At 47.7% G+C, this 16,843-nt stretch overlaps 1 protein-coding gene across 2 annotated transcripts in view; it reads right to left on the bottom strand.

The window, feature by feature from the left end:
- The window catches only part of CLCN2 (chloride voltage-gated channel 2), a 75,394-nt gene that overhangs the window by 33,285 nt on the left and 25,266 nt on the right, over positions 1 to 16,843 (bottom strand). For both annotated transcript variants that reach the window (XM_081862305.1, XM_081862306.1), the window contains exon 2: positions 14,136 to 14,292. In XM_081862305.1, coding sequence (XP_081718431.1) covers positions 14,136 to 14,292 — 157 coding nt within the window. The remainder of the gene's footprint in view (positions 1 to 14,135; positions 14,293 to 16,843) is intronic.

The following is a 16,843-nucleotide window of genomic DNA, read 5'->3' as shown; positions in this document are numbered from 1 at the left end:
TGCGTACATAAAAAATGTTCTATCTTTCTTTGGAACCATTTGGCCTACCATGCCCAAGAGAAAAGCCTCCGGTTTCTTTACAAATGTCCACTTAAGGATTTTCTTAATTTCATTATAGATCATTTCCCAGTAGGCCTTAATCTTCAGGCAGGTCCACCAAAGATGATAAAAAGTTCCTTCGCATTCATTACACTTCCAACAGTTGTTATTGGGCAAATGATATATCTTTGCAAGCTTGACTGGGGTCATGTACCACCTATAGATCATTTTCATTATATTCTCTTTTAGGGCACTACATGCCGTAAATTTAATGCCTGTGGTCCATAACTGCTCCCAGTCAGCAAACATAATATCATGACCAATATCTTGTGCCCACTTAATCATGGCTGATTTAACCGTTTCATCCTGTGTGTTCCATTTTAGCAGCAAATTATACATTCTAGACAAATTCTTAGTATTGGGTTCTAACAATTCTGTTTCTAACTTTGACCTCTCCTTCTGGAATCCTAGTTTCCTGTCCTGCTTAAAGGTCTCATTAATCTGGTAATAATGTAACCAGTCTCGGACTTTAGGTTTCAATTTCTCAAAGCTCTGTAGTTTCAACTTTTCACCATCATATTCTATAATTTCACAATATTTTGGCCAGTCTGAATCCATGTTCAGTCTTTTTACCGCCTTGGCTTCCATTGGTGACAACCACCTGGGGGTTTTACTCTCTAACAAATCTTTATATCGGTTCCATACATTATACAATGCTTTCCTGACAATATGGTTTTTAAAGTTTCTATGAACCTTTACCTTGTCATACCATAAATATGCATGCCAGCCAAAGTTGTTATCGTAACCTTCCAGATCCAGAATATCTGTATTCTCAAGAAGTAGCCATTGTTTCAGCCAGCAAAAAGCTGCTGCTTCATAGTAAAGTCTTAAGTCCGGCAGGGCAAAGCCCCCTCTATCCTTTGCATCAGTCAAAATCTTAAATTTTATTCTGGGTTTTTTGCCCTGCCAGACAAAACCACTTCGTTTCATTCCAACGTCATTAACATTCAAAAATTTTGCAATGTTTCTGTAAATAGATTTTAAATTTCTTCCAGTCTTCTTCCGCCAACTCTTCTCCCTGGTCCCGGATTCTGCCAGTCATTTCCGCCATCTCCATGTACTCCATCACTTGCATCTGCCAGTCTTCCAGGGTGGGTACATCTTGTGTCTTCCAATGTTTTGCGATGAGAATTCTTGCTGCTGCGTAGAGAGCACTTTTCCCCACCTTGATGCTCAGGTAAGGTTAAAGCTTACTGGGAAATGATATATAATGAATTGAAAAAAGATGTTCAAAATAACTTTTATTTTAAAAAAACCCAGAAGCTTTTCTTTTGGGCATCATAGGGACAGAACTACCTAACTTGTATAGAAATTTATTCATGTATGCTACTACAGCAGGAAGAATGCTACTTGCTCAAAAATTGAAATAAGCAGAAGCCCCAGCAAAGGGGAAAACTTATGGAATATGCAAAAATAGCAAAACTTACCAGAAGAATAAGAAATCAAGATGATAAACTCTTTATAAAAGAATGGAAATGGTTTATTAAATATTTACAGATAAATCATAAACAGATTAAAACATTAGCAGGATTATTGTAATAACCTGCAGTTTTATAAGAGTACTGTAATTTACAGTAGGTAATTAAATGAGTAAACTAAATTAATTTGGATGTGCAGAAGTTATGAAAAAATGAATTTAAGGAACTGCAGAAAGAGCGGGAAGGAAGTCAAATTTTGAAATGTTAAATGGATTGTAAAATTAATGAAATGCATAAATTTGAAAAGTATAAATAAAAAACTTTTTTTAAAACAAGATTCTCAGTAAAACCAATCCACTGTACACGTTGAGTGGCTTTCAAACATTAATCCCAGCACACGTGTTCAGCTACTGATCCTTGCCACATGTACAATTCGTGAACACACAGTGACGGAGACGTGCCAAGCCTCTGCAAACACGACGGCGTGTACCACAAATAAGCACGGTGCTCGCTCCTAATCCTTAGATTGCAGCTTGCTGGGGTGTTGTGCAAACTCAGCAGCCCAAAGCTGCCTCCCTTTCCTTTCCTTACTCTTTTAAAATCTCCGGTTACTTTTCAAGCTGGGGGGCGGGAGGAGGAAGGGGAAACATTTATATTTTTAGACGTTTCCGTGAAACTAAATTGTTTTGATTCGAGTAACGACACACATTCAAGATCTGAAAAGGGACCTCTTGTCTCAGCAGAGGCGGCAGAGCCAACAGCCTCTACGGAGGGGGGGGGGCGGAATCCATGAATGAGTTTGAATAAGGAGTTGCATTTTAAGAACCTTTGGGTCAGCCTGAACAATGATTGGCAAACTTGCCTCGGCCAACTGGAACACAAGACTCTGTCGCCAATTTGGAACTCTACGCGAAAGCTTGTTACATAACCACACAAACATGAACCCGTGTGTCCCCTAACGCTCACATAAAGAGCTTCATCAATACATTACTTTTGGAGTCAGCCACTGTGCTTGCTTGCTTTCTCTAGAAGCAATCACAATTAGCATCAGTGCGGACCGGTAGCTCCCTCCAGTGGAAACTTGAGAGCTGTCCTAAATGCAGTTCCTTGCCCACCCCCTGCCAATATTCTCTTTTTTTGCTTTGCTAAAAGAAACAGCTTGTTCTTCCACACCCAAAACCCATAACATTACCCCTCCAAACAAGACATCTGTCCCCATTTGTACAAACAAACAGCAAAAAAAACACACAAACAGCTTCCTTGTAAAAAAACCCAAAAAACAGACAAGTTAGCAAAGGCATTAGAGAACACATAGCCAAAAACTGATAATAAAATACAATTACTATTTTAACCCAACACCAGAACAGTAACAGCTTCTTCTTTTCAGGCAAGTTCCAGTCCAACAAGATCTCTTCAAGCCTTTTTCTTTCTTCTTGCTGCACAGTCCCAGTCCCAGTTCTGCATCCCAGAGCAGCTTACAGTCTCCCACATTTGGCAGCCTCAAATAGGGAGTTCTGACATGTTGAACCCAGGATGCAAGCCTCAGTACCAGAACTTAGTACAGTGGTACCTTGGTTCTCGAACTTAATCCGTTCCAAGAGTCCATTCGACTCCCGAAACTGTTCGAAAACCAAGGCATGGCTTCCGATTGGCTGCTGAAGCTTCCCGCACTCAAGTAGAAACCACACTGGAACACTTCCAGTTTTGCGGCGTTCAGGAACCGATTTGTTCGGCAACTAAGCCATTCAAGAACCAAGGTACGACTGTACACCAAAACCTTGCTCATCCTTTGCCTTGGGCTACTGCAGCGCAAAGCAGTTATCTGGGTGCACACACAGCTATCAAAACAATTCCTTAAAATCTTCAAAGAGTTCCCATCGATGCAGACACGCAAAAAGCATTTTAGGAAGGATCACTATGGGGTTGCCTGCATGACTCTTTGGCTCGGGATTTCACAAACTTCTCAGTCCATGCAGATCAACAGCTAATTTGGGGCTCTAATTGCAGGCTCAGTCTTCTGGAGCCTCTTGATTTCTCCTAGGCCTCTCCTCTGGTTGTGGATCAGACCCCCAAATTCACACTCTAGTCCCAAAACAGTTTCAGTAGCCACACGCTACTGGGTTCCCCCGGCCATTTTGGGCAGCTTACAACACATAAAAAATATAGCGAAATGTCAAACACTAAAAACTTCCCATTTGCTGCCCCTGGACTGGTCCACTTTATCTCCTGCCCAAACTGTAAATCAAAGTCCTACCACAAGTCTCTATCACAAGCTTCTTCAGGATCAGCCGGCCCAGTCCATGCAAGTCCGTTGCCAAGAATGCCCCTCTCTGCTTACTCCCAACCTCTCCTCATGGGCAGGTAGCCATCCCAGTGTCTCTTGCCCACCAAACTCACAGGACCCTGGGTGTCCCTTCCTGCTGGGGCCTGCTTAAGGGCTGCACCCAGTATAGGGACTGGTTCCCACTGCACAAGCCCATCTTGGGGAACTCAAAGGGCTAAAACAAACAAGATGAATTTTAACAGGGAGAAATGTAAAGTATTGCACTTGGGCAAAAAAAATGAGAGGCACAAATACAAGATGGGTGACAAGATGGGAGAGCAGTACATGTGAAAAGGATCTAGGAGTCTTGGTTGACCACAAACTTGACATGAGCCAACAGTGTGACGCGGCAGCTAAAAAAGCCAATGCAATTCTGGGCTGCATCAATAGGAGTATAGCATCTAGATCAAGGGAAGTAATAGTGCCACTGTATTATGCTCTGGTCAGACCTCACCTGGAGTACTGTGTCCAGTTCTGGGCACCACAGTTCAAGAAGGACACTGACAAACTGGAACGTGTCCAGAGGAGGGCAACCAAAATGATCAAAGGCCTGGAAACGATGCCTTATGAGGAACGGCTAAGGGAGCTGGGCATGTTTAGCCTGGCGAAGAGGAGGTTAAGGGGTGATATGATAGCCATGTTCAAATATATAAAAGGATGTCACATAGAGGAGGGAGAAAGGTTGTTTTCTGCTGCTCCAGAGAAGCGGACTCGGAGCAATGGCTCCAAACTACAAGAAAGAAGATTCCACCTAAACATTAGGAAGAACTTCCTGACAGTAAGAGCTGTTTGACAGTGGAATTTGCTGCCAAGGAGTGTGGTGGAGTCTCCTTCTTTGGAGGTCTTTAAGCAGAGGCTTGACAACCATATGTCAGGAGTGCTCTGATGGTGTTTCCTGCTTGGCAGGGGGTTGGACTCGATGGCCCTTGTGGTCTCTTCCAACCCTATGATTCTATGATTCTATGATTCATTTGGGGGGGGGTTAATCTCACCCAATTCAGCATGAGCTCCTCTGGCACATGCACACAGGCCTCCAGCTTCTTCTGTGTGTTTTCCTCTGCTGCACATTCATGCGCATCTCCATTCCTCCTGCTCACACATGAGCGCCTCTTGCATCTCCTCCTGCACTGTCAGCAGGAGCTGGCTGCTCCTCTGACACATGCATGCAGGTCTCAAGACTTCCCTGTGTTTTCTCCTCCAGTAAGGAAGTCACCGTCACTTCCCTCTTCTTGCACATTCACACGCACCTCCAATTCTTCCAGCTGCTCCCCGTCTTCCGTAGCAGGCTCCCAGGGAGTGGAGAAACCGATCAGCGGCTCCTCGGCCCCACCCAGTTCACCCTTCTCTGAGGTGAGTCTTTCCTTCAGCTACCGTACACATCTCTTCGCAGTCCCAGCCCCTCAATTGCCCATCCACATTCTGGATCTCTTCAGCCACCTCTTCCACCTGGATGCCTTGTACCTGGGCTCCAGGGTCACTTTCAACCCCCTGTAGCATCTCATCAGACAGGGCTTCCACCTCGCCTGGAGTCACACTTTTCTCTCCAAGGAGGCTTCTCACAGATTCTGCTTGCAGCTGCTTCATTTCACTGAACCACTAGTTCTGCTGCTCTATCCGGTGCTGGCCTTTGCTGCTGGATCATAAAGCCTGAACTGCTCCAGTTATGTTGCTGTTCCTCCCTCCAGCTCACAGGCCCTTCCTCCAGGAAACACGAATCCCACTTCTGACACCGGTGTTGCACACTACCCCAATCTCTGAGTGGTGCAAGATTCCAGGGGATCCAGGCACTTATGTTTCCTTTTGGAACACAGGTACAGCAGAGACTTTGGTGTCTACATAATTTATGGTTTATTTACACATATATACAACCCGAGCCTACAGTGGAGGGATTCGCAGCATTAACTCCTCCAACATGCCTTTTCCCCCATAGCCACAGCCGTGGATTCAAACTGAAATCAAATGTTGCTCTCAGACGTTGCTCTGACTCTGCAGCTTGCTATTTTACTTCTAGATTACATCACTGCAACTCAACTCTAAACTCTCTAACCATGATCGGGCCCCTACTAGGGCTATGCAATATCAGGTTTTCAACATCGTGATGTATTGCCAGCTAAACATTGCAGTGCAGAGATACATCACAATGTATGAAAGTAAGGGGGAAGGAGAACTTCAAATTGGTTTGAATTGGCTTGGTAGCCAGCCAGCCCTCCATATCAGTGACATCGTGGCACAGTCTCTCCCCAGAGCCCACCCTGGGCCACCCCCAGCTCCCACTCACATTGAGGGTCACATCCTGCAAACAGCGACTACCAGGAGCTGCTCCATGGGTACCGCGGCGCAGCTCCCATTTGCCGACCACAGACACCACCACCAAGCAACCATGTAGCCTGCCTGGAAGAGAAGCTTATGGCAGCAGCGCCAGAGGAAGTTCCCGGTCTGCCCCTGCTCTGTGCTTTGCTGTCCCCTGAAGGAGGAAGGGGAGAGCTGAGATGGCAGAGCACCAAACAAAAGTTGGCTTTGTGCAGTTTATTGGCAAGTCAGATATTTTGAACCGGCAATTGCAACGTGGATTTCAAACTGGTTTGCAACGATTTATCATTAAATTGCCCAGACCTAGTCTCCACCCAATTGCCGAAGAATTGATGCTTTTGAATTATGGTGCTGGAGGTGACTCTTGAGAGTCCCATGGACTGTAAGAAGATCAAACCTATCCATTCTGAAGGAAATCAGCCCTGAGTGCTCGCTGGAAGGACAGATAGTGAAGCTGAGGCTCCAAGACTTTGGCCACCTCATGAGAAGAGAAGACTCCCTGGAAAAGACCCTGATGTTGGGAAAGATGGAGGGCAGAAGGAGAAGGGGACGACAGAGGATGAGAAGGTTGGATAGTGTTCTCGAAGAGATGGACATGAGTTTGACCAAACTGCGGGAGGCAGTGGAAGACAGGAGTGCCTGGCGTGCTCTGGTCCATGGGGTCACGAAGAGTTGGACACGACTAAACGACTAAACGACAACAACAGTCCCCACCCATTGCCCATCTCACACAGAGCCCCTTTCCTTTGTTTCTCCCTTAATGGCTCATCACCCAGGCTATCACCTTGACACTGGAAGTTAGCCTGGCTTATATTTTAACACTTGCTGGATCCAGGAGTTAAAAGGAGCTCATATACAACCCTCAAGAGAGAAGTGAAGTTACAGGGAACCAGGCAGAGGGCCTTCTTGGCAGTGGCGCTCACCCTGTGGAACGCCCTCCCGTCAGATGTCAAGGAGATAAATAACTACACAACTTTTAGAAGACATCTGAAAGCAGCCCTATATTGGGAAGTTTATGTTTGATGTTTTATTATGTGTTTTATTATGTGTTGGAAGCCACCCAGAGTGCCCGGGGCACCCCAGCCAGATGGGCGGGGTATAAATAATAAAATTATTATTGTAATTATTTTTACTCCCCCACCCCAAAAGCTCCTAACAAGCTTTTAATAGCAGGGCAGACTTTGAAGCATTAAGGAAGTGTCTGAAGTTCCCTTCAACACAAAAACTATAGTCATAAGACCGAATAAGTCTCAGCTCACTAAAACTAATCGGAACAGCTGCTTGACCCATCTGCTGTAAAAGGGCTGTAAGCTTTAAACTCATTCAACATTTCCCCAGTTGGGAATTAAGGGGAGCCTCACACTGAACAACTTACTGAGTTGGTGCTGGCTCTCTTGGTCCCTGTGTCTTGCACAGCTCAACAAGGTTGTTGGAACGATAAAGGAGACAAGAACCATTAAGCATTCTGTACCTTCAGGACTTGGTTAGGACTCCCCATCAACACCCCCCCTTGCTTTCAGTCTTATCTGCAGATAAAGGAGCAGGTTGTTTCTCAATGCATCATTCAGATTTCACTGCTCTCAAACCAAGAGGTTGAGGGGGAAGAGAGCTATGAAAAAAGGGGTTGAAACCAAGGGCACGTAATTTGCAGCACAGACTTAGGCTTGGCCCACAATACCTCAAGGACTGCCTCTTTCCATATGAATTTACCAGGAGCCTGAAATCATCTTCTGAGGCCCTCCTTTGGGTGCCTCCTCCTTGAGAGGTCCAGAAGGTGGTGACACGAGAACGGGGCCTTCTCTGCAGTGGCTCCCTGTCTGTGGAATGCTTTCCCCAGGGAAGTCTGCCAAGTGCCTTCATTATACCCCTTTAGGCACCAGGCAAAAACGTTTCTCTTTAACCAGGCTTTAGGTTGATCTGATTTACATCCTATGCCCTTTTAAAATGTTTTTTTTTTGGGGGGGTGTTATTGGATTTTTGTTTTTAGTTTTAATATGCATTTTGTGGTTTTATATCTTGATTTTATTCTGTGAACCGCCCTGAGACCCCCAGGTATAGGGCGGTATATAAATAATAATAATAATAATAATAATAATAATAATAATAATAATAATAATAATAATATCTTTATTGTCATTGCCCCCTCTCGGGGACAACGAAATTACTTGGCTGCTCCATCCACCCAGGTAGGGCACTCCACTCAAAATCAGAACAAGTATAAAAACACTAATTAAAACAATACAGTATAATACAGCAAGGAAGATTAGATGACTTTCAAAGTCCAGGTTTCCCATTCAGGGCCAAGATCGCTCTGGAGAAGAAGCTGTTCTTGAGACGGCTTGTTCTTGTCTTCATCGTCCTGTATCTCCGTCCCGACGGCAGGAGCTCGAAGAGACAGTGACCAGGATGCGATGGATAATAATAAAGTGTGGGGCATGCTGCTTTATAGTAGTGAGTCATGGGCAACTTACACCCACCAGGAGTGCAATAAGCTCCAGCGGATCTCTCCCAAGTGAGTGACACCAATTTACCACCTCTATCGCTTCCGTATCACAGTCAAGGGATAGAAGCAAGAGGTAGTGCCGTTATCAGCTGGCTAATGAAAGTTGACCCCAAACCTCTGGCTGATCTCTCTCCTTAGGCTCAGGTCCCTGCTGGAGGCAAGAAATAACCTGCTGGCCCTCAGCCAATATTTTGGCAGTAGATGTCCAACATGGAGGACCAATGAGACCATGGAAGGCATGAGGGCAGGCAGGCTCTAGCCCACAGGAAGTGGCCTAAACCCAGCTGAGCAGTATAAAATGAAAGACACTCCGTGGGACCAGAAAGAGAGAGAAAGAGAATCAGGGGATAGAAGCAAGAGGTAGCACCATCATCGGCATGCTAAAATGACAGGCTCTTATTTATTAAGATACCAGAAGCATTTTTACTTGGCATTGTAGGAGATGATAGACAGGATTGTAAGTTGTTTTTATATGCAGTGACAGCAGCAAGACTATTATTGGCACAAAAATGGAAGCAAGAAGAATTACCTACGAAAGAAGAAGAGTTTGGATTTGATATCCCGCTTTATCACTACCTGAAGGAGTCTCAAAGCGGCTAACAATCTCCTTTCCCTTCCTCCCCGACAACAAACACTCTGTGAGGTGAGTGGGGCTGAGAGACTTCACAGAAGTGTGACTGGCCCAAGGTCACCCAGCAGCTGCATGTGGAGGAGCGGGGAAGCGAACCCGGTTCACCAGATTACGAGTCTACCGCTCCTAACCACTACACCACACTGGCTCACAGAAAGAAGAATGGCAGATGAAATTGATGGACTATGCAGAATTAGATAAATTAACAGGAAGGATTCAAAACCTGCGGGACCAGAGATTCTTAGAAGACTGGAGTAAATATATGAACTACAGTGGTACCTCGGGTTAAGTACTTAATTCATCCCGGAGGTCTGTTCTTAACCTGAAACTGTTCTTAACCTGAAGCACCACTAATGGGGCCTCCAGCTGCCACCGCGCCACCGGAGCACGATTTCTGTTCTCATCCTGAAGCAAAGTTCTTAACCCAAGGTAATATTTCTGGGTTAGCCGAGTCCATAACCTGAAGCGTATGTAACCCGAGGTACCACTGTATTTGAAAAGTAACTGTAATGAACAGATTACACTAGTAGGACTGCAAGAAGTTTTGTAAGGAGGACTATTTGAAATATTGCAAGAAAGACTATGAGGAGAATTATTAGTTAATGATAATTAAGAGTAATAGAGAAATTAAGAAATGCAGAATAAGTGACGAAAAATCATCAGAGGTGTTGACAGAAGTCTAAAACACTGTATAAGATAAGAAGTTATGCTATATGATTGTTGGAAATGATATGTTAAAAAAACCAACAAAAATGTATATATTTTTTAAAATTGGCAGACTCTTCGTGGGACACTAGAGAGAAAGAGAGAGAGAAGATATTTTGCCAAGCCAGCCTGACAAGCACTAGACCAACTCTAGAACTTCTGGGCATCCAATGAAGCTGGAAGATTCAGGACAGCCCAAAGAAAATAATGCTTCACGGAGCGCCTTGTTAACCTATGGAACTCTCTTCCAGGGGAGGCAATGATGGCCACCCACCTAGTTGGCTTTGAAAGAGGATTTGGCCAATTCATGGAGGAGGAGAGGGCTATTGACGGCTACTAGCCACTCTGCCTTCCACGGTTGGAGGCAGCCATGCTTCTGAATACTGTAATTCTGGTGTATTAGGCGACTGGGCATATAAGATGACTTATACGCCCAGTCGTATACGCGGCAGCTTTGCTGGGCAGCAGCAGTGGACGGCAGGTTCCGCTCCGTGCCGGGAGGAAGCCACCCAGCAAACCTGGCTTAGCATCGCTGGGCAGCTTCCTCCTGGCATGGAGCCCGCTGCCCTCTGCTGCTGCCCAGCAAACCCATACCTGACATATAAGACGACCCCCAACTTTTAAGAGGATTTTCCGGGGTTAAAAAGTCGTCTTATACGCCAGAATCTACGGTACTAGTTTCTGGAAACTGTCGGAGGGAAGAGTTGCTCTGTGCTTGGATCCTGCTTGTGGGTTTCCCTCAGGTATCTGGTTGGCCGCTGTGGGAACAGGATGCTGGACCAAATGGGCCACTGGCCTGATCTTGCAGGCTCTTCATACATGCTTAAGCCAGCTTCTGCCGCTGTGGCTCTACCACGGACATTTCTTCATTGCGTAACGGGATCGCCTGAGCTGCTCCACCGAGCACCGGAATCACAAAAACATGCCAAGAAGATATTTCCGCTGAGTTTCCAAGTTGGAGTTGTTTTGAGGTGGGCAAAAGAGAGAAGTTTCCAGGCACAAGCCAGCTCGCTTGTTTTGTGACACTCGCGCAGCTGTAAGAACAAGGCTGTTGCCACCCCACCGGCGCACCCCGCCTGCGCCACAGCCCCCTGGCCCATGACACCTGGGGTTTGCAGAGGGGACGGCCTTCCCCCTCTGGCTTTGTGAGGGGGGGGCCTGGGGCCTGCCACCCCCCCCAACTCGGTTGCTATGCTAGCCACAGGCAGCCGGCAGATGGGCCCAGGGGGTGGCAAGGATGGAGGAGCCCCACGCCGAGTTAGCAAAACATGCCGTCACGCTAGAGCAACACAACGCATCGGTCAACACAACGCGGCAACTGGGAGCGGGGTGGGGAGAGGGCGGCCACGCCCAGGGCCATGCCGGGACAGGCCGGCTCTGAGCGGCTCTCTGGCTCACGCTGCGGCCCCAGGGAGCCGGCGACATTTAACAAGAGAATTTGCCTCAAGAACAATGCAGGCCTCAGCCTCAGCAGTTGCTAAGGGAACTATTTTAAGGCAGCAGGAACAAGCAGATCCCGGGAATGACGACGGGAGAGCTTTGGCCAGGGTATCAGGCCCTGGGGTGGAAGGAGGGAGGGAACGAGAGTCTGGATTATACAGGGGTCTTAAGATTTTAAAGCTGGAAGAAGGCTGTTTAAAAGTTGCTCCTCATATGCTGGTGCTTTGCAATATAGATATATATTTGAAGTCAAGATATAAAGGAAGAGAGCAGGGGTCAGCAACTTTTTCAGCAGGGGGCGGGTCCACTGTCCCTCAGACCTTGTGGAGGTCCGGACTATATTTTTTTTTGGGGGGGGGATGAACAAATTCGTATGCCCCACAAATAACCCAGAGATGCATTTTAAATAGAAGTACACATTTTACTCATGTAAAAACACGCTGATTCCCAGACCATCCACGGGCCAGATTTAGAAGGCGACTGGGCTGGATCCGGCCCTTGGGCCTTAGTTTGCCCAATAGAGCAATAGGTAAAGGTAAAGGGACCCCTGAGCAGAGTCGCGGACGACTCTGGGGTTGTGGGGCTCATCTCGCTTTATTGGTCGAGGGAGCCGGTATACAGCTTCTGGGTCATGTGGCCAGCATGACTATACCGCTTCTGGCAAACCAAAGCAGCGCACGGAAACGCCGTTTACCTTCCCACCAGAGCAGTACCAATTTATCTACTTGCACTTTTGATGTACTTTCGAATTGCTAGGTTGGCAGGAGCAGGGACATCAAAAGTGCCACTTATTTATTTAGTTGAAAGAATGTTCTCTGTCTTTGTCCTCCATCCCCTGAGCTTTTGTGAACCTGGTATCAAAGAGAGTGTTGGACTAAGATCCCGCAAGGGACGAGGGTTCAAATCCCCGCTCGGCCACAAACTTGCTGGGTGACCTTGCAGGAGATGGGGGGAAGCAGCCCTTCAAGCAAGGGCGCCCAGGACCTCTGGCAATTTTGCTGGGGAAGCTTCCAACACAAGAGATGTTGTGAAAGCTCTCTAACCCTGTTCCTCCGAGAGCCCAACAAATAGTCGTGCGAAATTGTATCTCCCGCTGGCTCAGTGCACTCGCATGCCCGGTTTATGCCAAGGATTCAGCCGGAGGCCTGTCAGGCTGAGGTCATGAATAAGTGTGCATGCACACGAAAGCTCATACCAAGAACTGACTTAGTTGGTCTTTAAGGTGCTACTGGAAGGAATTTGTTTTGTTTTGACTCTGCCTATTGTTAGAGGATGCTGAGAGCGCTCGGTCCGAGAAGACAGACAGAGACAGGCTGAGCAAGAAAGGAAGGCGGAAACAAGAGAAGTGACAGAAAGGAGAAGTCAGTCGGTAGCAAAGAGGACTCCCTGCACAGTTGCATGTGCAAATAATAATAATAATAATAATAATAATTTAGTATTTATACCCCGCCCATCTGGCTGGGTTTCCCTAGCCACTCTGGGCAGCTTCCAAAAGAATATTAAAATACTGTGATACATCAAACATTAAAAGCTTCCCTAAACAGGGCTGCCTTCAGATGTCTTCTAAAAGTCTGGTAGTTGTTGTTCTCTTTGACATCTGGTGGGAGGGCATTCCACAGGGAGGGCGCCACTACCGAGAAGGCCCTCTGCCTGGTTCCCTGTAACTTGGCTTCTTGCAGTGAGGGAGCCGCCAGAAGGCCCTCGGCGCTGGACCTCAGTGTCCGGGTAGAACGATGGGGGTGGAAACACATGCATAGATGCATAAGTACAACTTTCCTGCAACCCAATAAATTGTGCACAGGAGCAGGTGTACTAGAACTGTCAAGTATACAGCGATACAGCAATTCATGAATACAGAGAGTGATGTATGCAACAGGTAAAGTCTAGCTTGGTTCACACGAAACAAAGACTGAAAGCAAAGTTGCATGCCGATTCTTAAAAAGTATGCATGTACCATTTATGCACAGGCATGAGAAAGGGCTCAGGATGCACCAAGTGGCTGCAGTAAGGGGTTGTCCAAGAGATGAACCCTCTACTACTGGTTTAGTGCTGTGGTAAATAAGCGGGAGCATGAGAAATGAAGGGGGAGCATGGGGAGTGACCTGGGGAAAGGCCAATACATCTTTTCCCAGGACCACCACCCTCAACCCCCTGGGTGAACGCCTGGAGGCAGAAGCAGAGTTTACACTGTTCCCAGACAATTTCATGCTGCTGAGACGTTCTCCATCTTCGGACAGAGACAACTGCAAAGCGAGAAAAGAACAATGCGTCCCAAGGCCTCCCAAAATCTGATGTGGCCTGCTTGCATTTACAGAATGAGATAATACGTAAAAGCACAGCAAGGCAGAAGTTTTATCAGCATGTAGCAAAAAACACTAGCTAGTGACCTCCAAGGGAGCATGGAAGGCCGAGAGCACAATTGTGCAAAGCCAAGCAAACCTCTGAACATAGGTTTTGGACTACGTACACCAGCTCTGACAGGAGCTGGATCTACACTGATCTGTAAAAACGCTATAAAAAAAAGTTATATACCTCTCAATGTGATTTTCCATTGCTCTGCAGAGCCCTCTGGTGTCACATTTTTGACGAGCTGAATGGCAGGCCCAGGATGCCCCTCTCCCCCCACCAGAGGCTGCAAGGACTTATAAAGACGCATTTCCACCCCCAGTCCTCTCCCCGCTCCCCAGGACACGGCAGGCTCCTTACTGCGGCAGCGGGCGCATCGGCTCTGGTCATATTCCAGCAGCTCAGAGGGGCGTAGGCGGTCCTTTGGGGATGGCTTCCAGCGCTCTTGCTGCAGGCGGATGCGGGCGGCTTCATCCTTGGCGTAGGCTCCCAGGTCCTGCGTGTAGCGGCCATACATCTGGGGACGGAACACACAGCGAAGGGTCAAGGGCACAAGAAGGAGGAGATGGAGCAACTCGGGTGGTCAGAAAGAAGGCACCTCCCTGTCCTTGGAGGTCAAGGGTCAATCTCCCATGGATGGAGGAGGCCTTCCTGCTATGCATACAAGTTGCCCAAAGTACTGACCCTGCAATGTTCAGGAGAATAACGCATAATGCAAGGGGCAGGAGAGAGACTGGAAACTATGGAATTTCCCCCTTTGTCCCAGAGGTCCGCAGTTATTTGGAGGTACACAAAATGCACTCAGCACATGTTCGGTGGTGCTCTCCTCCTTTCCTCGAGAATGTAAGAAGAGTCCTCCTGAATCAGGCCATAACATCAATCAAATTCTGCATTTTGTTCCCACAGACGCACATGCAGGGTATTAATGCAGCAGCACTCCCTGGCTGTTGTGTCTCAGGGACTGGAGTTCGGATCCTGGAGGCAGCATATAGCCATAATGACGTCCAGAAGCTGCTGCCTAGCCTCGTCCTCCCTCCCACAGCAGTAAATTCCTCAAGTTAGCTATGCATTGTGCGAAGCACTAGCTTATCTCGTCTAAAATGTTCCAGGGTTGAGGAGATCTTGGAACGAAAAACAAATCTCAAGGTTAAGCCCTCAAGCAACCCTTAACTTGTTTCTAAAGAGAGGTGTCCGGGCTCCATCCTGTCTCTCTGACCTGCGTCCCCCCCGACTCCTACTCCAGGTGTAGGGCTGTAGCTCAGTGGTGGAGCCAGGCTTCAGGCAAGGCTGTGTGAAAGCTCAGAGGGCTTCTGCCTTTCAGCCTAGACACAACTGGGCTAGATAGTCATCTGTCATGGATGCTTTGGTCAAGATTCCTGCACTGCTGGGGGTTGGATGAGATGACCCTGTTTTCTATGATTCCATGCTCTTATGTCCTAGGAGTTGAGCTGGCACTGTGGCCACTTGATAACATCACCTCTTACAGACCCTATACTTCCAGGAGCATCTCCTTCACCTTGTCCCAGGAGCCTAGAATAGACTCAGCCCCACTCTCTCTGCTGACACAACATACACAAAGTCCTTTGCTCTGAGCAAAGCTGGCCAGGCTCTCTGTGCTTCTCCTGACTGGCCTAGAGACCCAGAAACAAAAAGCTGACATCACTACCCTTTGGTAAAGGTAAAGGTAAAGGGACCCTTGACCATTAGGTCCAGTCGTGACCGACTCTGGGGTTGCGGCGCTCATCTTGCTTTATTGGCTGAGGGAGCCGGCGTACAGCTTCCGGGTCATGTGGCCAGCATGACTAAGCCGCTTCTGGTGAACCAGAGCAGCGCACGGAAATGCTGTTTACCTTCCCGCCAGAGCGGTACCTATTTATCTACTTGCACTGTGTGCTTTCAAACTGCCAGGTTGGCAGGAGCACGAGCAACGGGAGCTCATCCTGTCGCGAGAATTCGAACCGCCGACCTTCTGATCGGCAAGTCCTAGGCTCTGTGGTTTAACCCACAGCACCACCCGCGTCCCTACCCTTTGGTACTATAGCTAAAAGTCTTGTGAGGATGGAAGGAGCAGAATCCCTTAACATCCTGCGGGGGGGGGGGGCATGGCTCCCAGGGTAAAACATCTGCCTTGCATGTGGCAGGTCCCTGGTTCAATCCCCAGCACCTCTGGCTCTTTTTAAAACAAATCACCATTATCATCATCTCCAGCTAGGGCTGGGAGAGCATCCTGCCTGAAACCCTGGGAAGCTGCTGCCAGTCAGTGTAGACAATACTGAACCAGATACACCAATGGCCTGGTTCAGTATAAGGCGCCTTCCTATGCCCCTATGTGTGTGAGCATGTTTGCTATCATGCAATCAATGACCAGGAAAATAGTAATTCACCACCACTGCTCCAAAGTAGCAGCCTGCGAGGTGGAAAGTTATTCAAAAGTTGTTTGGCATTTCTAGTGGTTTTTTGCTTGCTGGGGAGACATCAGAAGGTGGGAACAAACTTCCTTCACGCTCAGTGGGGTGGACTCTTGCTTGTGCATTTCCCCTTATCTCAGCATAAATAGAAGCAATAGAAGCTTCCAGCTTTGATTTAGAAAATAAAACAAACAGTGTTCTGCAGAAAAGGCCATGAACAGCCCCTTCCTAGCTGCAGGTTTGCCTCTCACTGGAACACAGGAAGGTCCACCAACACTGGCTGGCAGCAGCTCTCCAAGGTTTTCAGATGGAGCCAGCCTTCTGCATACAAAACAGATGCTGCTTCTACCCCTGACCTATGGTGCTTCCCCTTCCTCTCTCTCCACGTTTCCCATCCTCTTGGCTCGCTGGCAGCCCGGCAGTTCTGCCAATGGTACAGACCAGGCAGAGAGAAGGGTCTAGGCAATGCAAACACAGAGGCCTCTTCCCTCTCCAAGGAGGCCGCTTCCAGAACAATGGCAGGCAGATAAGAAGGCTGCCCTGCGGATCAATAGCCATTGTTCCCCAGTGCAATGCTACTCCCAGCACTGAGGCCGGAAATGGGCTGGCGTTCCCAGCTGGCACTGGCGAACAGCACCACCCAGCCAGCCCGATTTCACG

The sequence above is a fragment of the Podarcis erhardii genome (assembly GCF_964252035.2).
Source record: "Podarcis erhardii genome assembly, chromosome: 5".
Lineage (NCBI taxonomy): Eukaryota > Metazoa > Chordata > Lepidosauria > Squamata > Lacertidae > Podarcis > Podarcis erhardii.
Note: the sequence above shows the minus strand (reverse complement) of the source record. Positions and strands in the feature narration are given on the sequence as shown.